The 25,961-nt window shown below is 34.2% G+C and overlaps 1 protein-coding gene across 4 annotated transcripts in view; it reads left to right on the forward strand.

Moving 5' to 3' along the window:
• The window catches only part of LOC143233466 (homeobox protein dve-1-like), an 81,289-nt gene that overhangs the window by 29,718 nt on the left and 25,610 nt on the right, over positions 1-25,961 (forward strand). For 2 of the 4 annotated variants that reach the window (XM_076469719.1, XM_076469721.1), the window contains exons 3-6: positions 204-398; positions 7,462-7,588; positions 16,614-16,724; positions 17,516-17,627. In XM_076469719.1, coding sequence (XP_076325834.1) covers positions 204-398; positions 7,462-7,588; positions 16,614-16,724; positions 17,516-17,627 — 545 coding nt within the window. The remainder of the gene's footprint in view (positions 1-203; positions 399-7,461; positions 7,589-16,613; positions 16,725-17,515; positions 17,628-25,961) is intronic. The other 2 variants (XM_076469722.1, XM_076469720.1) reach the window with 2 other exon arrangements.

Here is a 25,961-nt window from a genome sequence, read left to right on the forward strand (position 1 = left end):
TGGAAGTTGGATTGGACATCAGTACAAAATATAATGTGCCTTGTTTGATTCATGAGCATGCTGCCAATTAAAGCTGACCCTTTAGAAATTGAATGATTTATATTGCTGTGTTGGTGGTTTTATGTATATATATACACTGCTTTTGAAAATATTCAAGTATTTTATTATTTTTCTGCAGTGATTAGAATGTGTTAATTTTCCAGGAAAGGCTCTTCCAGTGCACTGTGTGGTAGAGCAGGCTCCTGCTCAGTTCAGTAGCACATCAAGTGATTCCACCCGGCTGTCAGTAGAACTAGACAGTTATGCCATAATTCCTGTCAGTACATTATTTAATGAAGTTGTTCAGGTGGCTCTTATTAAGCTGGGCTATTCAGCATCAGAAACTGTTGGAGCCAAAGGTAATAGTTTTGTACTATTTTGTATTTATATTCTTGTATTAAATGTTTTTAATATTTGTATTTTGAAACAAATGTAATCTTGCCAGTTCTTCAGTATCTAAGGTAGTCGTTTTTATTTATTTTTCAATCTGAGACCTTTATAGAAAGTCAAGTTAATACTTAAATGGCATAGTGTTTGGTTGATTTCTTTTGTCATCATTTAACTGTAAAAAGAATAACAAGCAGGCAGCTAGTGCATAAACTTATGAAAAGATGCTGCTGTAACACTGATTATTTGACTTGTTCAATTTATTATGAAGAATCAATTTCTGAAAGAAAAAAAAAAAATGAGTTGAGTCAGTCCCAAAGTTTGTCCTGTTGTTTTCTGATTTAGCCAGCAGTTGAAGTAGTTAAATAGTTATTGCAACTGCAAAAAAGAAATGGTCTGATAATGTTGCATCTTTTTATTTGTAAAACACAGTAATCATGAAGTAGACTCTGTGTGTGGGGATGTATTTGGGCATCGTAAAATAGTTATTTGTTAACATTGAACCTATACAATCAGTAATGAATAAGTGGGTTAAATTGTATTTTTGATGCATAATACACAAATTATCAATCATGAACACACATCATATAATTATATACAAGTTTTGGTGGGAAATGAGTTGATGTATATTGAACTATTATTAAATCAGTTTTACCTTTAAGTATTTATGGTGTTAATTTCTGTTATTTTTAAAAATTTGTGTTATTAACTTTTCTATATGGTTGCACTATAACACATGCAGTAAAACATTTAAAGTGGTTCTTTTTGTTTACTTAGAAAAAGTACTTTGTTTTAAGGGTAATTAAATTTTATGTCAGTCCATGAAAGTTTTATTTGTTGCATACTGAAGAAATATAGCATAATTTGATTGATGTGACTAAATACCGAAATAAAAATATTTTGTTATGCTTCTCAGAAAATTAGTATTTTCTCTACAAATCTAAAGTGGTACCCTTTTGTAAAAAATAATCAATTATGACATGTTCTTGGTTGAATCTGACAGTGATCTTATTCAATGTAAAATGTAAACCTGTATTCGGATCTGTGGTGGACTCCGAGGCTGCAGTGAAGATTGGTCCTTGACATTCTCTAGATAATTTAGATTTGCTTTTTCTAGCTTTTTGACTGTTGGCTTTTTGGTTCGTTCTGTGGAACAGTAGTGAGTTTGCAAAGTTGCAGCACTGGAGTCCAGGATTCAAGTCCCTATAGGGGACATGGGGGATGGCTCAATGTCACTTTGCTCTAACAAAATTAATTTACCTCAGAAAATGCTCTTTCAATCAATGGTAATCAATACAGTCTTTAAATGACCTAACCTGTAAACAACAAAAAGGAGGCCACTTTGGGATTAGCTGCCTTTGATTTATTTTCTTCTGTTTGTTCTTTGATAGTGTGATATTTTGGGGGTTTTCCCAGTTGCTTTTGAGTCAGCACCTTATTTAGTAGTTGAAAGGTCTGGGAGTAAATTTTTAGTTTTCTTTCAGTTCAAGGATATTGTGGCTCATGCTGGAAGGTTTACATCTCTGTTACATGAAAGGAAAATTATGCCTTATTGGGCATTTTGTTGAAACTTCATGATTTAGCTTACTACTACCAGCTGGTAGCTTTTCAATTCTCAAATTTTGTGCTTCTATATCAAAGTCTTTAGTTAACCTGAATAAATTGGTATCCACTAATGGAACAGGAAAAGTCTACAGATTTACAACCCTAAAAATCCAGCATTTGTTTCACTTTTTGCTTCACTTTGTTAAAAGACTGTCAGGATCATCAACTTTATTGATGATGAGTTGGATCTATTGTTAGCATGCTCATTTGTTCAGTTTTTGTCTTCTACATTCCTCCCTGTTATTTTTGGGAGTCCTAAATTTTGTCATCCCCTACAGGGGGTCATAGTTTTGTCCTTATTTGTGGGTCCCAACATCAGCCTCTTGGAATTTTGGTACCCATATAGACTCTGTCTATATGCAAAGGTTTTACTGCTTGGTCTGATTTCCAGTAGTGTCAGTGATTATTGTATACTTTCCAGGTCTGTGGTGGCCTGGTTCCAAGAATTTCCATATGTTTTGTAACCTTGACCATGGATACAGTAGCACTGCAGACCCTTGCATCAGGATTAATCATTCATTTCACATCTTCATCACTATTATCCACTCAACCTGTAGGGTTTTCATCTTCTGCAGGTCATCAGTTTTTGGAACCTACTTTTAGGGCTGTCAGAGTTTTGTTGGTCTGGAGGTGGTGTTAAAGTTGTACTAGTTCTTCTGAGGTTTTATTCCTGTTAGTTGTTGGGTCTATGCAGCCAAGAGACTGGTGCTCAGTCATCTATCTTTCTTGTGTAAATTCTCCAAGGTTTACAATTACTCATTCCTTAGTCTTAGTTTACTTTTTGATTTTAGTAGGACTGTAGATATCCAAGTTTGTTGTAATTAGCTCCTATCTGCATTTTGCCATAGTAATGGAGTCCCAGGGGTAAGGTACTGCAGTCCTTCAAAGCTGAATTGGCTTTGTATGGATTCTGCAACATCATACAACTTTTTTCTCATTACCTCCATTCCGTTGTACTGTGTGCACACACCATTCTATGGGTGACTGGTTTTTGCTGACACCATCTCATCAATTGTCAGAACATCATATTTTGCTTCTACTTTCAGAAACAACAAGGAGAGGCTTTCTTTTCAGGAATGAAACAACTATTTTTGTTTCTATTCAGTACATCATTAGTCTCGTAACTCAGCCGAGCTAAACTGTTTCCCATCTGGTTCAGTGGTGTTAAATAGGTTGCCCAACTTTTATCTCTCCTTCTCCCACTGCATCGATTGTTCTTTCTTTTCTGGAAATATTGGTATCACTCGAATCTCTCATGCATTTATGATGAAAGCACAAGATATCCTTTTAATAGTGTTTCTGCACCCAAGAGATCATAAACGTTATTCACTGGTTTCCCCAGTTTTCTCAAGGGGTTGTTTAGTTAAGACATTACTAAAATATGTGTTTCTGTACTACCACCTCATCCAGATTTACATAACTTTTCCAGTTACTTACAGGTATATTAAGATTGTAATACAGGCTCTTTCTGAACACCTGTTTGTACCCTGAAGGTTTTTTTTAGTATGTTTGTGACATACACTGTTTTTCCATAGATCACTTTCTTATTTTCTATACATTCTTAAACCACTTCTTCTTACCCAATACACTGTTGGACAGAAAGGGAGGGAGTTAAAATCCTTTCCACCTGTTCATCTGATTACTCTTTCAATCACAGTCAGGGTCTTGAAGGTTTTTCTACCTGTTCTAGTGCATTTATAAATGCTAGAGAATGTATTTTCTTTTAGGTACTCTTTGAAGGCAAAGATCTTCTGCAAGTTACATGTAATCAGATTTTCATACTTCTGTGTCCTTAGTGACCCAGTTAAATTTTCTACTGGAGATCATTGTGCAGACTGATATGTGGACCACCCCCCAGTACTTTTATTTTGCATTATTTGCCTGATGTGGCAGTATTTACATATAATGGTTTTTGCCTACCATTTTTTGTAGCTGTCTTAACCATTTCAGTTAGATTATACAGAGGGGTAAGTCTTTTCATTGCTTCCTCATAGGGTCCTTACTTAATTTTTGCAGATCCCACTCTGTGAGAAGTTTTGCCCAGGCAGGTGTGCTTTTATCAAATCAATTGCACACTAGCAACTACTAATTCAGTATATTTTATATAAATTGCAACAGGCTATGTCAAAATGAGGTGTCCCTTCAGACCACCTAGAAGCTGACCAGGTAATATTACTGTAGTGTGCTGGACTGGCACTCATTAATTGTCATTAGTAAAGCATAAGGGCACTCTGCCCATCCATGCCAATTATTGGACTCAATAAATTGAGCTTTGTTTGCTTTTATAAAAAGTGTATAGAACTGGTTCATCTGTTGCACTGTTCCTAGAGCAGTGTTTCTTAGGACTCCCCAGTGCATATTACCCTCCAGATGCTACAAGTGGAGCTAGGGAGTCCTTTCCACACACAGTTTGTAATCACTGGGGTGGTGGACAGAGGTTATTTTTCCATAGTGTTATTGTGAATTCCTACATTTTTAGAGAAGACAGAAAAGATGGAAGTCATCCTTTCTTGGTCCCTGGATGTTTTTTCTAGATATCAGAAGGAGGGGCACCAGCCTACACAGAAGCTTACGCCAAGTAACAGTTTAGATTTAAAGCTCTCCTATAGTGTGCATGTTTGATCACTATATATTCAGTACATTTTTCATGGAAGGGGATCCACTATCTCCTCATAATTGTGAGTGTGGAATGGTCCCATCTGCAGTTGTTCCATGTTCTCTCCCATAATTCAGATGACAAATGGAATGTACCTTGCCTACATGGTTGGGGAGTGAGGATGAATGTTCATAATTCCAGACTGGATGAGTTCTGCTTTTGTTGATTGAGTAAGGTGTACACAAATCCATCATCCTATGTATGGAGTATTGCATTTTGGAATTCTTTAGGTAGAGGAGGAAGTTTGTCCACTTTAGTGTTGCTTCTTTTCTTATTGTGATTCTTGTGGCCCAGAACACACCAGTCCATGGCTACAGTTGTAAGTTTTGTATAGATATAATGTGGTCCAATCACTCTAGCCACCATCATGGGTTATTGGGACAAAGATCTCTTAATTCCAACCCTGTTTAGGGAATTTTGGCTCTCTAGTGATAATCACTCATATAAAATTCCAGCAGCAGCACAAGAATTATGTTCAAGGTGACAAGCATTCTTATTCTGAATTTAGTGCAGTTCCCCCACTAGGGTGCCAATCTTCTGTTGACCCACCCATGATCTATGCAAAAACTTCAGTATGGACAATGCCTTCACTGGCCCCTCCATCTTCTTGATGTAGGATGCTAGCTATAAGTGAGAATGGAGGTAGGTATGTATTGCAATTTAACATATCCCTAAATTGAAAATGTATTTCCTGTAATACTCACCATCAATAACACCCTCCTGCCCTTCTTCCCCATTAAGAGCCAATACTAGTAACTGGAATGGAGTCATATTTGGAAAAGGGATACCATAATCTGAATGAGGTGCTTGTTTACAGTACTAGGATAAAGGGAGTATTGATACAGGATTAGAATGTCATGAGACAAATGTCCCAGATAGCAATTAAGTGAAGTTTAAAAGACTGGAGCAATAATAATAATAAAAAAAAAATCAGATTGAAACTTAGATGGGCAAAGGAAGAAATCCTGGCAGTCAAGTAATAGCTAGAAGTGTGAGCAGAGGTGTTATGGGAAACACATTTTCAATTTAGGAAAATGTGAACCTTTGGCTGCATTTTATTGCTGATATTTATGAGACTTGGAATGATGGTTTGAACATTCAGGATATTGTCAATTTTACTTTTGAATATACTCTACCTAGTGATGGCTGACAATTTCTAGACACTTCTACAACTTTATTGGATTTATTACAGGTTATTAGTAACATGTATAAATAAAACAAAAAACTGAAGAAATCAACTACTTCTACATTACCTCTCATATAAACTATGTGACATGAAGGAAGACATGAGTTTTAGCCAATTAATGAGAATTTAACACAGTTATAAAACTCCCAGTGATTTAGTAATTGCAAAAGTAGATCACCAATAGATTTTGATACTGATGTTTATCCTGAGAGACTGGTTCACAAAATTTTCACCATTCATAGGAAACAAAGCAACAAAAACAGGATTCAAAAAGAAAATGCTGCATTTCATCTACCTTCTGTTGTTTTTAAAGTGAATAATGTTGTTAAGAATGTTGAGGAAAATGTATTTGCCCATTCTTATAACAAGAAAACATTAATTTTTGTTTAAGTTGCATTTAGGGTTATTTACATTTAAATCCAGTAATCAGTGTCAGAAAAACAATTGTATTACATGTGATATTTGTAACAAAAACTATACTGATGAAACTAAGAGACCTATCAAAGAGTATTTCATGGAAGATCTCCAAGCTATAAAGATGCAACTGGTTCATAGGGCTTCAGTTGCTAAATATTTTGTTAATGAGGAGGTTTGCCTAAATCTAATCACCCACTTAGAATCAGTAGTAGAAGGAAAATGCCTGTGTCATAGACAGAAAGTATGTGGAGTCTTTTCCCATCAGCTCTGAGGAGTCTTCAGTCAACAGGGATAGAAAGTTGTCACTTTGAATTGTGGATATCACAGTTTATCTTTACATGTTTATTGGATTTGAATGTTCCCATAGATGGTTTGCTTGTGATTTTAAGTGAATACTTTCTTCTCTGGGTTTAGATTCCTTTCATATTTTTCTTATTGCACCCTTTTTATTTTTAATAATGTGATCACCTGTCAGATGATACATAACAATATACTGTTATTATTGTGAGTTATTTCAGCTGTTTATTCTGTTGAAACTAGGCTTGTGTTTAGTATGACATTTATCTCTTGGTAAAGCTATACCCCTTAGCTACAAACATGAGGAAATAAAGAATTTTCATTAGATAATGGCTTTTTTTTTTCATTTGTCACTGGTTAGAGAGCAGACACTGCTTTTACCTGTTAAAAATCAGAGTATTTGAAAATACCAAACACATATAGGCTTGGAACAGTATCATAATTTTATGACTACACTAAATAACTCAATTCTGTCTGACCGTTATTGAAGTATTTTATTTTGTTATTGGAACAGGATTACCATTATTCATTGTAAATTAATTTGCATAGGCTATAAATAAATACAAATATTTAGAAAAACATTCTGATATCTGAAATAAGTCTGTAAAAGAAATTATTCTCAGTGCAAGATGTGCAATAATAAGTCACATGAAACATTTTCTAACTTTCATAGAAATGTTGTTGGTAAATCATCATACTAACATACAAGCGATTGCTATAAAGGGTTATAAAATGAATTTGAAAATTGTTGCAGAAAGAACAAATAGTCCTATTTGAGTAATTGTTAAAATAAGTATTTTATCTAAGTTGTATGTTTATTTTTGTATTGCAATCACTGTTAAATGGTTTATATTACTATCTGTTATATCTGTAGGAGCTATACAGTTAAGAAACTGGAAGCCATTGGCTTTTGATCAAATTACTGAAATGTCAGATGCTACAGTGGGAGAAATTCTGGGAGAACTTGCAGGAATAGCAACACTGAGAATTCGACTATTTAGGTGAGATTGTTTTCTATTTTAAAATTTTACCATTACATTTTGTATGTTTTACTTCAGGTGTTTCAGAACAAAACTGTTTGATCAGTAAAATATTAGTTATAATAATAAACTGTACCTTGTATTGAAACAAGTATGTAGTTTCTAGCAAGAATGTTTTATTATTTTAAGTAGATGTTTTTCTTATCACCAGTATTATCACTGATGTGTTTGAGGATAGAAAAGAAATAGCATTACTATGAGAGCCACATAATTTTTAACCCTACCGTTACAGGCTGGATGGGATCTATCCGGCTTGGAACCATGAAAGTATTTGTGAGCGTAATGATACTATAATTTCTTATAATGTGCTTATGTCTTTACAAAATTTTGGATGTTATTGGTAAGCATTACGAGGCTTTCATACACAAAATATCAGGTTTCAAAATTATGTATTAAAATTTTTTTAAGTAAAAATTTTCTTGTGAAATATTTTCTTTCAGAATGTTGGCTATCTAATATGCAAAGTAAATTAGATTTTAAGATTAAAAATACTATTATGCATCAGAACATCTTAAAACTTAACATGCAATATCTTTTTAACTTCCAGATAATTATTAACCATCATACAGCAGGAATATTGTAGTCAGCAGCTTAAAATGATGATGGCCATCATTTAAGGGTTAAAAGGTTTTTTTTTAAATAAAAAAAACTTTATTTTGTCTGTTCTTTTTCCTGTTGTATCTTTGTATGGGTTAGATCTATATCACCACCCTCATAACCACCATAAAAATTAGGAAACAAATATAAATTATGTTTTTTCACTGTAGAATGACTACACGTTATAACACAAACACGCAAATGTTAGTCTAAATACATTAAATTTCATAACATTATATATACATATTATTTTTATTATATTCGCATGTCATCCATGCCCAAGGTTCCTTCAAACTACTGATTCATTGCTTTGACAAGCTATCTCTGTAAGACCTTAGAGAGAATGGTTAATGCTCAACTCATTTAGTTCCTCGAAACAAACAACCTCCTCTCATCCACCTAGTGTATATTCCTACAAGAGTGCTCCATTATGGACCACCTGATTCTTGTATCTCTATTCTTTGACATTGAGAAAGCTTATGAAACAACTTCGAGGTATGGAATTTTGTGAGACATACATATATGTGGGTTACGTGGCCATTTGCCTATTTTTATTAAAAAATTTTCAATGGACAGGAGATTCCAAGTTCGTGTGGGTTCAACACTTTCCCGTTCTTTTCTACAGGAACTTGGAGTCCATCAGGGCTGTGTTTTGAGTGTCACACTTTTCAGTATAAAGATTAATGCCATCACTGAACAACTCCTTGTTACTGTTGCAAACAGGTTCTATGTTGATGACTTTTACATCTCCTGTCAGTTGTCAAACATGAGGTATATTGAGCTGCAACTACATAGTGCCCTCAATCATTTACCGAATTGGACTACAGCAAACGGCTTTAACTTCTCTCTCTCTAAAACAATTTGCATATACTTTTGCCACCAACGGGGTATTCACCCTGATCTTGAATTCTGTATCAGCAAAGTCGTGCTGCTTGTTGTCCCTGAGACAAAGTTCTTGGGGCTTAACTTTGACCATAAGCTGACCTTTATACCACACATCAAGCAGCTATGGGTCAAATGTACAAGAGCACTGAACATCCCTCGTGTCCTCTCTTCCACCACCTGGAGAGTGGATCGATGTTCGATGCTAAAGATATATCGTGCTCTTATTCATTCAAAACTCGACTATGGATCACTGGTCTATGGCTCTGCCATGCCTTCAGCCTTAAAGATGTTGGAACCCATTTATCATCAGGGACTTTGGCTCTGCACTGGGGCTTTCCGCGCTTCCCCAGTTCAGAGCTTATACATAGTCTCATGAACCTTCTTTGCACCTCTGCTGTTTGCAACTGTCTTTACTATATGCTTCAAAACTTTGTTCCTTACCAAAGCATCACACCTGTGATTGTGTTTTTTTTCCTCGGTGGGCCATACTTTATCAGAATAGATGATCTGCTATTGCTTTTTTGGCCTTTGTATCCAGGTGCAGTTGGATGAATTGGGTCTGTCTTTGGATAAAATTGCTGTATCCACTGGTCAGCCCATCCAACCATGGCTTCTTACAGTCCCCAATTGTGACCTATCCTTAAGTCATCTGAGAAAAGCAGACACTCCTGATTGGAAATACTGTCTGTTTTTTTACTGAACATCTTTTGAACCATTCTCCCATTCCTATTTATATAGAGGGTTCAAAATCAGGTGACTGTGTGGGCTCAGCCATGGTTTGGTGGTTGTGTTCAGAATCCCCTCTACAGCATCTGTGTTCACTGCTGAACTATATGCCACTTCTCTTGCCCTTGATCACATAGAAGCGAAGCAGTATTCAAACTGCACTATTTATACTGACTCGCTTAATTCTCTACTGACCCTGGAATCGCTTCACGTTAGTTCACACCATGTTCTTGCCGATATTCAAAACCGACTGGCCCATTTCTCTTTAACATCCACTTCTATCCCGTTTTTCTGTATGCTGGGCTATTTTGGTATTCGTGGGAATGAGCTCACTGACGTTGCAGCAAAATCTATCTGCTCTGGCACAATCACTGCTGTGTCTGTTCCATACATGGACTATGGTCCTGTATTCAAGGCTCGGCTCCGTGCCAGTTGGCAGTCGACTTGGAGTGAGCAAAGCGAAAACAAACCTTTCCAAATAAATCCCTATATTTCACTTTGGCCATCTTGCTTTCATAAGGATCGGAAGGAGGAAGTTGTTCTAACTAGACTATACATTGGTCACAGTTTTTTAACTCATTGTTTTCTTTTATCTGGAACTGATGCACCATTGTGTATTCTGTGTGATACTCAGGTCACAGTAAACCACATTTTACTTTCTTGCCATTGTTATGACTCTTAACGACGGCACCATTTTCACCATGTTCTGTCTCTAGGTTTGTCCATAACGTTAGAAAGTGTTATTGGTGATGGTGACACTGTCCACCTTGGAAATGTTTTAATTTTTTAAAGGCCATCAATCTTTTTAATGTCATTTAAGTTTTTTAATATATATATTAGACCTTTTTTAATGAGATTCCCTTTTAAGAATCACAGTCCATCTAGTTTGATTTGAAATTGGAAAATGGCTGTAAAGTCAAATAACTCGAAACCAGGACTGGAAAGGCCAACTTCAGGTGACTAATGCTGCTGTTCAAACTACCTGTTTGTCATACTGGCGAGTTATTATTAAAATTTTGCTATAAGTCTTAAAATTTTTATTACTTTACTTTTTGAAAATGGGCATATCATCAAATAACTCAGAACCAGTACTGGATAGGCCAGTTTCAGGTGACTGACAGTGATTTATGTACTTACCTGTTAGTCTTCCTGGTGAGTAATGATAATTACAGTTATGCTACAGAAAATCCTCTACAACTTGTATTACTGTAGTTTTTCTCTTAATGCTGTAGACTAGATGTAAACATAGGTTTTATGCTATTTTTTTAACTTTGTTTTATTTTACCTTAATTTCCTTTTATAAATTTTCTAATTTTACTTTAATTTCAACTTTTTACTGGATGTTTGGCACAGGTAGCCTAGCTGCTTTGTGCCATAAAACACCGAACCAACCAACCAACCAATCATAGAATTTACTGTAGCTGTTGACTGTTTGATCAAATTAGTTTGAGATATAGAATGTTAAGCTGTAGTTGGATATTGTCATGCAGATTTGAAAATACAGTGTGCATTTAAAGTTTCTTTGTAATTAAATTCACTATGTATAATTTACAACAATAGCAAATATATGCCTATACTAAGACATAACCTTTACTAAATGCATATAACATTTTACCAATAGAAAAGCAATTTTATCAAATGAAACATATTTCTGAAACATCACTTTGAATAGACCTTTGTGTACTGTAAAGTAATTATTTTATGTATGCATGTAATAAATTTTAATATTATGTAAATTGTATTTTTTACTTCATACATAATGTAGGAATTGGCTCCATTTAGACACCAGTCATATAGTGTACAGAGCATTATGTTCTACATGTTATCGTCATATAATGTTCATTTGTAACTGGTTGATAATTCCTGTTTCCTACCTTTTCTTAAGTTTAGAGAGGAACACTAGATATTTGTAAGAAAACTAACTGCAATGGGTAACAGAGATACCAACCATTACGATTTGAGCGTAATCATTACAATTTTGGTGTATACATTATGACTATACACTCATACAGATAAATATTATGACTTGTTGCAACTCCCAAATTATTATATATTATATAGGCCTATACAATAAAGTGATAAATTGTTCCCCCAGGGCTTAAAATGGGTGAAAAGGAAATTTCCAGTGTGATACTAATAGATTTTGATAATAAATAAAAGACATAGTCCAAATGGCTACTTGCAGTAAGCATGGTTGTGCTTGAAATAATAAAAAATATTTGTATCTCTGACATCTACCAATACTTTGATGCGGTGCTTGTCCATACTGGGTACATGGGGGAATCCATAGTTACTTCATCAGTGCTTGTCAGCCTATCATCGCTCGTGTAGATGAGTATTTCACTTTTTCTAAGTGGCATAGAAACACCAATGCGATCATTCACAAGATGGAAAGAAAGAGGCCTCATTCACCAGATTGTCTTGTTTCTGGCAAATCTAAAAGGACTAAAACTGTGAAAGGGCTCTGTCTACAATCATGATGCTCAGTCATTTGAAATAGTTGGCATTTCTGGGGTAATGGTATTTTATGCTAGAATTGTGATGTTTTTTTAATTTATGTGAAATATAGAGGAAATAAATAATCTTTTCAATACCTGTAGGAACTTCTCAGTATGTTAAAAAAGTTTGGGTGTAATATATCAAGCCATTTTTTGTTTTAAACTGGCAAGAAATTAATTATAATGATTATTACAGATAGGCAATTTGGAGCAGGTTTTCTTTTCCATGCAAGCATAACATGCATGCCATTTTTATATATTTTTGTTTATGTACAGACTAAGCAGTCAATAGTAAAGGTTTTAAAGTGTTGTTTGAACTGAACCTTTACTGTTCAAGATGCTTTTTATCCTGATGTTCTATTAGGGTTTTATGCAGTTCCTTGCAATCAATATTATGAACCAGTGTCATGTTTCATCATGTCACCTTGATTGAATCCTTTCTGAATTTTAAATATTTTTTAGATACATTTGTCAGGGTAAAGATTCAACAGCCAATTATTAATGTGTCTCTGTAACTTCAAATATTTTTAATATGAGACATTTTAATTAATCAGTAATTGCTTTCTGTATTTCTTTTAAAAATCTAATTTTTCTTGGAACTTGAATGAAAACAGATGTGCAAATAATCAGTTACTTCTGATTATGCACAAAAGGTGAGCCCAGCATCTTAACAGTAGGAAAAATAGGGAAGGAGTTATTTAATACATATCGGTATAAACTGTAAGATGAGTATTTAATTTACAAATGAAGATTTGTCCTTTACAGTTTTCCTTTAATACAAACTGCAGAAGGATAGATGTTTTCTGTTACTGTAGAGTATTTGTCATTGTTTTCTTATGTTGTTGTTTTGTTTTCTTGCTGAAATCCAGTATTGGGTCAGTTAATATATGAGATTGTGTGATTTTAGTATTTATTAGATTAAGTAGAATTTAAGAACAATGTGTTTTGCATAAATCTGTAATTTTACGTATGATCTATGATAGTGGTTTGTTTGCTTTGTAAATTAGATAATATAATGCGATTTATATTTATTCATTCCTTATAAAAAGAAGTTTCAGGATTTGGCTACTGAGATTAGAGTATGGAACACCTCAGTTGATAAAATTACATTTTCCTACTGTATTATCTGAGCCAATGTTGGGTGTGTTTTTTTTCCTGCATGAATGATTTAAACTTGCAGTTGTTTCTTTTTCTTTCAATGAATAATCATTCATTTTTATTGTTTTGTTATTTTGTTTTCTTCCTATTGTCATCTCAACTTTCATATGTTTTAAAGTATAAAATTTACTATATTGCTTATTTGTCCTGTATATTTACTTTATCTTTGTATCCTTTTTTATTTGGTTTATGTTGCTTCAAAGTAGTAGAAAACAAAATATTATAGAAATAATTTAAACTTTTTGCGATGGGTTTGGTATAATACACAATTTCCTCTACACATTTGCAGATGTTAAGTATTTGCACTGTAACATTTGATACAGCATTATGTATCTTCACAAAATCTGACTTTTAACAAGGATTACATGTTTTTGGTACACAAAATATCAGGATTTTGATGAAACATTTTTACTAAAGATTTGTGTGTGAAAATAGTCTGTTTTGTCACTAGTCTGAGTCCAAAGTGATTTCATGTTGTGATTAAAAAAAAGTATTCTTCATCCAAAAAATCTCAAATGTTATTTGTGTAATCTCTAAAACCTCAGAAATACATTTCAAATGTTTGTTTACAGTAAGACTATATATTTTGTTATTTTCTATAACTATGTTGGGTCTATCACTTCAACAACCTCATAGTCATTGTAAAAAAATTAAGAACTAAATATAAATTTTGATGTTTTCATGTTATAATATGTAGCCATTTTAGCATGAAAGCATCATATAGTGTTATGATACTTAAACTACTCAGACTAAGAATGTGTATATGTATATATTTATTATGTTGACCTCCCACTCATACCTAGCTAACATTACATAACTTGCGTTAATGCAGTGCACTACTATTTAGAAATAAATTATTAAACTTATTTCTCATAAAATATAGAACAATAAATCAAGAAGTAAATCAAACAATTATCTCTTACCACTACAACCTTTGAACTCGGTTGCTGCTGGACATAGGCTGTTAAGCCTTTAAAATTTTGCACATAGAAGATATCAACAGATTTGTTTTTTAGTTTTATATATACAGTTGAATAATCAAAATAATCATAAATAACTGTACTGATACCATAGAATTCCACTATAATTTATTAAGCTTAGTAACTATGATATATATATATCTAGAGAGAGAGATAAAAAACAAAAAACTGAACGTACTTAAGATGCAATCTACCTTCTTGAAATCTTTGCTTGAAAGAATGTGGGACCTTTTTCATAGAATACAATGGGTGAGAAAACCACTAAGGGGACATTTAAACTGTTGATTGATTATTCACATGTCATGTATTGATGTAAGTGTATATAAGGGACTGTTTCCAAAAATGGAAAGGGGTGAAGGGGCCAGTGGGCTTGATGTAGTACATAAGCCAGATCTTAGTGAAATAAAAGCATATGAGGTTCTTATTTTATATTATTATTAGTAATTGGAGTTTTTAATTTGTGCAAGAACTATGGACTTTGTATTTTGATATTACAAACATCTAATTTTAATCCGTGCTGCATTCGACATACCACGTGACTCACTAAAATCTATATTTAAGTGCATTATTTTAATATTTACTTTTAAATTAAGAAATTAACTCATATGTAATATTAAAATTTGAATTATAATCTACAGCTTAATTCCAAATTTAATGACATAAACTCATAAAATAGTAGTTCAGTAAAATTTTGAATGCAAGTCAACAAACACTGTGACATGGCCTTTCACTCCTGACTCATTGCTATAATAATCTTTCTATTTTTCAATATAAGGAAACACAGATACCCATTGCACTGTCTCCTCTGGATCCTCCAATATTTATCTCTCCCCCTCCTTCTAGTGGAACGTGGGTGTCTTTAACTGACACTTCCAGTTCTCAGTTGCTAGAGTGGTGGACTATGAAAGTTTTCTCAGAAATTGAATTTGTATAAAAAAAAAAAAGTTGTATGTACTATATTCTGAGAAGAGAACTATTTAATCGTATACTACAACATAATATATTTCATTTAAGATGCTTCTCCCAGATGTTTTTTACCTGAATTTATTGCACTTATAGATCATGAAATAAAAGTTTTATGCAAGGTGCTTCCATTAGATGTTTACCATCTGGGCAGACTGTACTTGATTATCTTATAAACTTATGCAATTTGCTTCCACTGTTGTTTTTGCCCATATAGATTACACTTAGCATAACCTGTCATATCCTAAGGCACTTCTCCTGGATGTTTTCTGCCTGGCTGGACTGTGCTTGTCCTATTCATTTACAGTCCTTTAGCCCTAGCCACTTATTCTTATATCAGATTACAGGCATCTTCTTGCAATCCAACTATCATTGTTTCTCATTCACATGCTCATTACATATGTGAAATATGTCTTACATATCATGTTGCCTGTCTCTTAAGTTCTTCCTTGTGTCTTACTTTGTTCATTACTGGGCAAAGAACATACCTTTTCCAGAAGTAGTGCTGTACCCCATAGGTATGTTTCCTTTTATAATTGTGACCCACCTATTATTTCACAGCATTTGTTCTCGGCTTGTTTGATTACTCTTGCACCTTTATCAGTCCCTTCACCTTTGCATTGTGATACTCTAACTTTGGGTAAGTGTATTTCTAGTATTTAATTACCTCCACTCACCCCTTCTTCCCCACTGTTCTACTGGTGTTTCTGGTTTGAGCCTACCAATTCTGCAAATTGAGGATTATGCTGCAATGGTAGAGGAACCTGTGTTAGTATAGATGTCACAGTATGATTGGTGGAAAGTAATCAGCATTGCTGCATAAAGACTGGTGCAGAAATACACTTTAAGTGTTAGAAAATGTTAACTTATCATCAAGTTTTAAGTATACTTATATCATAATTATAATATTTTATGTATCTGTATTTTAATGTGCACATTTTTCATTTTTACTTTTCTTAGGACTTTATATAAACTAGACTATATGTACATCTCAGAAATTGAAATTAACTTAGCAGTTAATTGATTCAAAGTCACTTATAAATAATCTGTATTTTATTCACTTCTGAAATTGATTTCTTATAGACATAAATGATAAAAATTTGTTTTCTATGACAAAGTATGAATTAAAGAAAGGTTAAGAAAATGTAATCTTATTTATGTTTATGTATTTAACATAAGACAGCATCTCAAGCAGTGCATCATCCCTGCTCATGAAAATAGGGTTCTAACTCTCTTACCTGAACAGGCATGCCCTCGTCCAGGCTTGGGGTGGGAGCTGAACCAATATAAGTAAGTGAATACTTATTCCTCGGTATTCTAAGTTTCCCATTGCATAAGTCGTGCACATTCATGTGAAGTTATGTTTTTGATAATTTATTCTACTCTATTTATTGGTATTTATATTTTGTTCGTAAAATCTGTAACATGCAGCTTCAGTTATGAACTGATGATCAAAAAGTTAATAAGGATATGGGTTTTTGATTTATTTTTAAATTACATTCTATAGTAATTTGTAACAACATCAATTCCAGTCTATTAATATTTATGCCTGTGTCTGAAAGCAGGGCAAATATTTTTATAAAATAAAATCATAAAATCTGTATATTGCTTTGGATTTCAATGCACTGCTTGGGATTAATTAAGACTTAATTGCCTTGGCTTCCATGTAATTTCTTTACTGTGAGAATGTGTTTTAAACTTCTTAATAAATTAATTTATGAAGGTTCTTCTTTCTATAAAACTTTTAGGATTCACTCAAATCTATCCCTTTCATATGTTGTTCAAAATACCCTGTTAATTTGTAAGGTGAAAAAGAAAAACTTGTATTCTTAGTAAAATTACATTTGAAAATGTGTTTACAACTATGTGCTTCTGAAAGTATCTGTAGTAACTACATATTATATCTTGCAACATTTTCCTTATATTTATGCAAGTATTTTATATTGGTCAGTTTAACTGAGCTTTGAATATGATGTACTGTGTGATGTTGGGTCATTGAATGAAGGCGAAAGACACAGTGAAGATTATGTATTTAATTTGTTGGTAAAAACCTATATATTGTTTGTTGTCTTTTGTAACAGGACTGCTAGTAATTGTAATATATGGACATATGAAATGGTAAGGAATGCTGTCCTGGAACTACTGAGAGAAATGTCCCAAAGTTCTCTAGCCAAAATCTGTCCTCTGCCTCAGGTATTATTATTCACGTAAGAATTATATGTAAATTTTACACTTGCTTTGTATATATATAATCAGTTCAACACATATATATTAGTGATCAAAGTATTATAAATATAACTATTAATGTTGTATATTTATCAATATTAGAAATTTTGAAGCTCGTGTAATATATGTGAAACACTAATTTTTTTTCACAATCCTTCAACGAGAGAGTTTGAAGTAACAATTACAGTTTGACAAATTGCTTATGCAGTTGTTGAAGAAATAAGTAAATGATAACTGAGAAATATTTTTTTTCCTGAAGATAGCCTTGAAAATGTAGGTGTGTTTTATACACCGAAAAATACAGTACTTCTATTCTAGTTTTTATGTATGTAAATAAAACTATAGTTTTGTTTCACAGAAATGACCATCTTTTCAAACTGGGTTTATATTCTGTTCTCTGCTTTACATGAGTTTCACTTTGAGTCATTTGAAAAAAGCCATAATGCTCAATTTTGTAAAATGAAGATTTGTGTTAAATAGTACAGATTCAGGTTTCTGAAACAGCAATTTAAATGCTGTAAACCATACAGTATGAGAAATTGTTGTAACTTGTGTGTTTAGATAGGGGACAGCATATTACGTGATCACCAGAACAACAAGTTTTATCATTATGTTTGGCCTTCAGGTATTTACCTTTTCTTTATTTATTTTTTAATACAATTGTGAAATCACTGTATCACTGCTGTTATAAGAATAAAACAGCAATGCTGCACTTGCAATATATACTTCACCAGCATAAATTTACACAACAAATTAAAAATAAATTTTCTGTACGGTAAATTACAAATGTAAATATAAGAGGTTGAGCTGTCCTTAAAAAATTGCATTTTTTTATATATTTGCTTTCTAAGTAATACATTGAAAATATAATACTTCTTTATATAACACATCAAAATTGTTCTTTTCCAATTTAACATTTCAAACTAACTAAGATAACATGAAAAAACAACAACAGGACATTCCCTGTTATGACTAATGCTCAAACACTGCACATACATTTAATGGTATAGGATGCAGGATATATTAAAACTATAAGTTAAGCTTCTATCTTCTTAAACAGTTAGAAACAGTGAAAGAGTTATCGATATGTCCAGACATTTAATTTCAGATAGCCTGTCTAAGCCTGAATCTCATGAGACAAAGTAAAATTTCTAACTTAAGCAGGTTTTCTAGCTTAGACATAGTGAACATGCATTTACTTAATTGTATATAATTTTTTAGCTGATTGTTATACTTGCTTGACTCAAGGGAAGTAAGATGTTTGTGAATAAAGTTATTATACTGTTTATGTTATATTTATTAGGATAAGAACACAAATAGACATCAAAATATACACAAGTGCACGAAATATTAATCAAATTTATTTGAAGAAAGGGTCCAGTTTCAACTGTTTCGTTTTTTTAATGGGTTTTCTCATGCAGTTAAAAGAGTGCCAGTTCTATGGCCTTTTCATGAAGTTCATTTTCCCCCTTCATTTTTACGTGTAATTTGATAGTGTTAATATAACTTAACACTTGCAATGAAATAGGAATTTCTATTTTCTCACTATCTTTTTCATTTTGTTCATCTTCTGAATCTCTCATACTGTTACCATCTTGCAATTCTATTATAGATTTTAAATCAATTTCATCAGTTTGTTAAAGCATTCTTCTCAACATTCTCAATACTTTCTGCATTCACAGAATCATCTGCATCAATCTTCTCAATCAGAGTTTGGATTTCACTTGAATCATCATAACAAACAATTTCTCCACAATCTTCACCATTATCAAGAATAAATCCACAGTTTTTAAAGCACTTTATTATGCTTTTGATTGAATAACTTAAAAATGCAACTGCAGTTTTCATGGTCATTTCAGATGCTCTCTTAAAGTTGTCTATGTTTGCAATAATATGCTGAAGCATCAATTTTCTGTATCTCATTTTTGTACACTGTATAATTCCATTATCTATGGTTGTAGAACTGATGTTGTACATGGAAGTAGAAAGGCTAAATGAACATTTGATTTGAAAGTTGAACTTTTAGATAAGTTGCATTATCTAGGAAAAGTAGAATATTCCTATTATCTTGTTCCATTCTTTTGTTTAATTTGTTCAAACATTCCTCGAATATAGAACTTGTCATCCACTCTTTATTATTTGCTTTCCATTCCACAGGAAGTTGATTCTTCCTTAAATTTTTGGAACAGCGCAGATTTTTACTTTTATCTATTACCCATGGTAAATTTTCCCTCAATTTTAAAATTAGGGAAGATATATACATACATACTATAATCTTATCTTCAGGATATATATATGACCCCCTTCTGCTGTGAGATGTCTTTTACATGAACTCTGAGTCATTGGAATCATGATTTGTATCAGTACAACAATTGTCTATCCTCATGTCAACCTTGTTTCCCATTTGTCTCAGTTGAGGCCAAATTTAGCATTTGTTAATGGTTTCCATCCGTACTCTTCCCAACACTTATATGCCCCCTCCATTTGGGGGGCCTCATCTCATCATTTTCTTTTATGCACTTCACATTGCCAACATTACTAGAGACTACCCAATGGGTTCTGATACAGTGGGAGTTTGGCTTGTTGACTTTGTTTCATCACTGATATCCTTTCATTAAGGAACATTGGGTTTTTCAAATTTTATCAGAATGATTCATGATCCTGTTTTTTCCTCACCTCCCATGTTTCCTATATCTGTTTTCTTCCCACTGCCTAGGGATCCCATGACCATCCAGTATATGTTAAAAGTGGTTTAGGATCCATTATCTCAGCAACCATCAGACCTGTTCTACATCTTTTGCAAGATTTTTATTTCAAAACTGTTTGATGTTCCTAAGAAAACTAGGGGGGGCTGGAGTCCTGTCGTTGATTTGTCCTACCTCTATCACTTTGTTCAACTGCACTGTTTTACCATGGAGTTATTTCATTCTCTCCAGTGAACATTGTTTTGGGGACTTATGGTTAATCAAGATTAATGTCACCAATGCTTATCTCTAAATCTTTATATCACCACAGTCTTTTCTGTATCTGTGGTTTATCCATCACAGGATAATCTGTCAGTTTTGCATCTTACACTTTGGGCTTGCTTCTGCCTCTTATGTTTTCATTTGGATGGTCAGAGCTTCTGTTCACCATCTTCATACACTGGGATTGTGGTTCCACCATTATATGGATAACTGGCTTTTGTCTCATTCTGTACACAAGTGGGCTGGTTAATTAAATTTGTGAAGTCCTTCCATGACCTCCCCAGTAGCTCATCCATCTGGATGTCTCTTTAAACACTTATGTCTCTGAAGCCCTACCTTCACCTCTACAACTTCATTCCATGGAACTGTTTGTTCACCACACCATTTCAGCTCCCTCACTTTCTGCTTATGAGGTTCTATTGTTTTGGTGGGTGTGGTCTTCAATGATGTCACTGGTCCCACTCAGTCATGGGCTCTTTACAATGAATCTAACCCTGCTCAGGATCCCATGTGAGCTCCTTTTACCATTCTTCCTACCCTAATGGATGATCTGTGGTGGTTGTCTGACAAGGCCCATATGTTGGTTGGTGTCCTGCTTTCTCCTCCTTGTCCAAATTTACATCTTACAGAGATGTATCCCTTCAGGGCTAGGGTGCTTGAGTCAGTCACTCAGAGGCTTCAGATTGTTTGTTCATAGATGACAGATCTTTGCATATCAACATCCTCAAGCTTTTTGCTGCCTTTGAGCTCCTTCAACTCCTTCTTTTCTGATGTTGTCTGGTGATGATTTATTCCAACAACTCTAAGGTGGTAGTACATACCAGTGAAGCATCTGGTCAAGATTTTTATTTTTGAATGCTGGATTTCTTCTGTTGGGCCCACACACCACATTCATCTCATTACATGTCCTGTTCTGGTTGTTTTTTTTAATCTAGAAGCAGATTGTCCATTCCACCCCAACCAAGTATATCCTTTGGAGTGATCTTTAGATCACCTCGATTTTTATTGACTTTGCATTTGGTGGGGTTTTGCCCACATAGGTGCATTTACCATGTGCATCAGTCACAAGTTATCCCTTTTTTTAGTTCCAGGTACCTCACATTTGAGATCTCGCTGTTAATGCCTTTAGCCAGGATTGGCCCCAAAAATTCTTTTGTGTGTACCCTCTTAACTGATTACTTGACTAGATGATCTGTTTCATCTATACCATTCTGTGTCAAGTTCTTCTAATTGCTTCTTAATGGCCAGCTCAACCATGGTTTACACAATTACAATAACTGCATCTTTTCCTTTCAGTACTTCTTTCTATAAGTTTTAATTATAAGCTTTATGTAACAAAACTTAAAACCCAATATGAAATAATATTGATAACTTTAGTTTTATTGTGGTGGCAACATTAATTAAATTTTCAATTAACATACAACTAATTTACATTTGTTAAGGAACTCCAATATTTGGATGTATGTTGATTTTATAGAAGATGATTAAAGCAGTGAACCATTTAATTTTGTATTATATGTGAAACACTTTGCAGTTTAAACCAATAGGTCATATATGAAAAATACAGAATTGTATATTAAAATGACCCCTAAAGTAGTGTTAATATGAAGTATAAAATAAAACACTTCACAACATCACACTTTAACATAAATCTTCCTAAGTATAAACTTCATGTACCATCAGTACAGTAAATAAATGTGTAGCAAAACAAGTAATATCAATAATGTAGTGCCTTAGGTATTTTCCACAATCTAAAATTACGTACATGATACAGGAGCAAGTACAGAAATAAAAACATGAATCTGCTCCATAAACTAAAAACAGGATTCTTAGAAGTCAGTTGGCCTTTTTCTACAAAATGACATGGTTGTAATCAGAAACAAAAAGAGCTTTCCATGTAGTTCACCTGCTCCAAAGTAAAAATAGCCTCTTTGATATAGCGGAATTATCAAGTTTTCCATTCTGATTTAAATTAGATTAAGGCTTTGATTGATTCTTACTATCCTGTTTGTCTCTCTTTATAATTGACATTCCCAAGATCTACCAATGTTGTCACCTTTCAACAATTTTCCTTGAACAAAAAGGACAAGTTGCATGATGGGGGAAGGTTTATGAGGGTATGAGCCACACTTGATTGAGGCTGTCTGCAATATTATCCTTAGCAAAATGGAAAAATTTATTTGGTCTAGTATTTTTCCAGGGGGCTTAAAGGCTGCACTCCTGGACATTCTGGAGAGAGTTTAGAATTGGTTTTTCCAGTGCTTTCCTTTAGTCTATCAGCTTCCCATAAGGCCAGTTTGGATGAGATGCTTCTGGCCCATTTTCTTTAGTTGGTAAATTAAGTGTTTCATGTTTTTAGAATTTAGCTTCTAGAATTTCTAAGCATATTGAAAGCCTTTACCTCGAAACCATGTGTACTACAGGTTCTTGCCTTAGGATTACTTATGCAGTTCATATATCTGCCCTTGTGCCTCTGACTGCTGCAGTTCTTTGAATTTTGGAGCAGCTAATTGAGATTTGTTGCTCAAGGGAGTAGTGGAGAAAGTCTTTCCATTTCTTCCAGGGTTTTATTCCTATAAGTTTGTTGTGCCCAAGAAAGATGGAAGATTGTTGTTTAGTCATCAAAAATTCCCAATGAAGTAATTCTCCACTTTGTGTTGGCATTTTTTGCCATGACTGTGGTTGAACAAAGGCAGTGTTGCTAGTGCTTACCTGTACATTTGCATAGTGGAGTTGTTCTCTCACAATCTGCAGTTTCAGCACAGGGATCAAGTACTGCAGTTCAGACTGACATCAGCTTCACATGTGTTCTGCTACATTGTACGAGTTCTTTGTCATCTCTTCCATTCCCTGGGTCTGTGCACACACCATTACATCAATGATTTGTTACTAATGGCACAGTCTTATCAGTTGGCATAATGTCACACCAGTATTCTGCTTTCTGAAACAACCAAGGCAGACTTCCGTATCAGAGCCAGAAAATATAATCTCACCCTAACTAAATATATTGTCCATCTTGGTGTATCAGTCAACTCCCATCCAGCTCAGCGCAATGAACAGGCTGTCCAACTCTTACTCAAGTCTTCTCTCACTGTACAAAAGATTATTTCTATTTTGAGGATGTGAGCATTACTCAAATTCTTCATTTCTTTTGGGTAAATGAAATCTTTTTGGTGGTCACTATATGACCAATGGATCATAAACAGCTATTTGTTGGATTCTCAGGTCTCTTTATTCATAATCAACATACATACTTTGATGGGTGTTTCTATACCATTACCTCATCCATAGATGCCTTGCTTCAGGAATGGAGTGCATATATCAACAGTCAGGAATTCTAGGGTAATACCTTTCTCTTAAGGTTTATTTTTATTGCTACTGGCCTTCAAATTTTAGAGGTCAGAGTTGTTTGTGCTTCATGTGCGAAAGATGCTTTATCGTTTCACCTACATCTTTTTATACCCAGATGGGCCATTCTTACCTGAAGCATTGTCAATCACAGAAGGAGATAACTTATTTTTACCCATTCATGTGGGAGCTATTTTTCACCTCTACGATCAATCAGATTCCAATCATTTGTCACGTTCAGTAAGAATTTTAGTGTTCTGTTTCCCACAGTAAAGCTTTTAGAAATAATAAGCAGTGGATTTTTGTTATTCATATGGATCCTTTAGTTTCCCAAGTTACTTTGACAGAGCAGATACATAGGTGGATCCATATTGCTTATTTTGGGCTCTCTTTGGATGCGAGAAGATTTCTGCAAGACACACCTTATCAGATTTGTTACATTTGTATGCCCTTTCCAGCCTAGTTGAATTGTCCATTGGAGGACATTGCACAGGCTAGTATATAGATCACACTCAATACTTTGATCTCACATCATTTGCATGATGTGGAATTCTCTTCTTCTGAGGACTCTGAACTATGCCCTGTAGCTCTATTGAGGAGCATTGAGTATTTTCATTACTAATGTTGTCTTTTTGTTCCTTTCCAAGTTCTCTTACCTCTTTTTTCACAGGATCCCACCCTTTGCCAAGTGTTATCCATACAGATGTGCTTCTATCAAACCAATTCCACACTAGGAACCACAAATTCAATATACTTTATACAGGTTGCCACAGGTTCTGTGGAAATGAGGTGTTCCATATAACCTCCTGGAGTTTGACCAGGTGGCATAAGTGTACTATGCTGGGACTGCTATTCATTAATTATTACAAGTAAAGCATAAGGGTATCCTGTACCTCTCTGTTGATCATTGAATTAAATGAATTGCAATGGGTTGGTTTTTTTTTTCAGTTCACCTATTACACTGTTTCCAGTGTTTCCACAAGACTTTCCAACATGCATTAACCCCAGATTCTACTTGTGGAACTAGGGAGGCAATACTACACCCAGCTTCCAGTTTCTAGTGTGGTACACAGAGTATGTTAGAGTGAAGTGAATTCCTTCACTCTTGAAGAAGATAGCAAAGTTGGGGATCCTTCTCCCCATTTTTTTACCATGTGTCAGTAGTAGTGGCATCAGCCTGTGCAGGAACCTACTTGTAATACCAATGCAGATTTGATACTCATTTCTCTGATTGGGTTGGGAGTGGTCCTGTTTTCTTAATCAATATTGATTCAGTACATTTTTCATAGATGCTCTACTGTCTGCTTCTAATTCTGAATGCAGAATGATCCCCTCCTGGGTCCTTGGCTCAGCAATTGTTCCATGTCCTCCCCATAATTCTGGTGGCAAGTGGAATTTACTTTGTTCAAATAATTGGTGATTGAGGGTGAGTATTCATCATTCCTGACCAGATGAGTTTTGTTTCTTCAGTTAAGTAAGGCATACAGGAATCTGGCCTTCCAAGTTTAGATTGTTGTCTTTCAAACTTTTCAAACTGAGAAGAAGGTCTGTCCACTGTAATGTTGCTTACCCTCATGTTGTCATTTCAATGGCTCAAAAACATCACTCTACAGCTATAGGAATCACCATGGTTCTATAATGTTAACCCTGAGTAGTGGGACCTTGGTAACCTGGTTGGGGCCTGGCCTATAGTGATGACAGATTATGTCAAATTCCACCCAAATGACACAGCTTAGGCTATAGGTGAAGAGCATATTTGTTCTTAATGTAGTGCAGTTCCTCCACTTGGGCTCCTTGATGTTGATACTTATATGTGGAGAAGGGGCTTCTCAGAGAAGGGTTTGTCTTTTCAGTTCATCTCCTCTGAGATCTAAATGTCTACATACATATTTACCATGATTGGTGTCCAGTGAAGTAAAAGAGAGAATCATAGTGGTTGAGGGATTCATCCCCAACACACCACTTTGGTCTTGAATTCCTGTAAATG

This window comes from Tachypleus tridentatus, chromosome 12, assembly GCF_004210375.1.
Source record: "Tachypleus tridentatus isolate NWPU-2018 chromosome 12, ASM421037v1, whole genome shotgun sequence".
In the NCBI taxonomy this organism is placed as follows: Eukaryota; Metazoa; Arthropoda; class Merostomata; order Xiphosura; family Limulidae; genus Tachypleus; species Tachypleus tridentatus.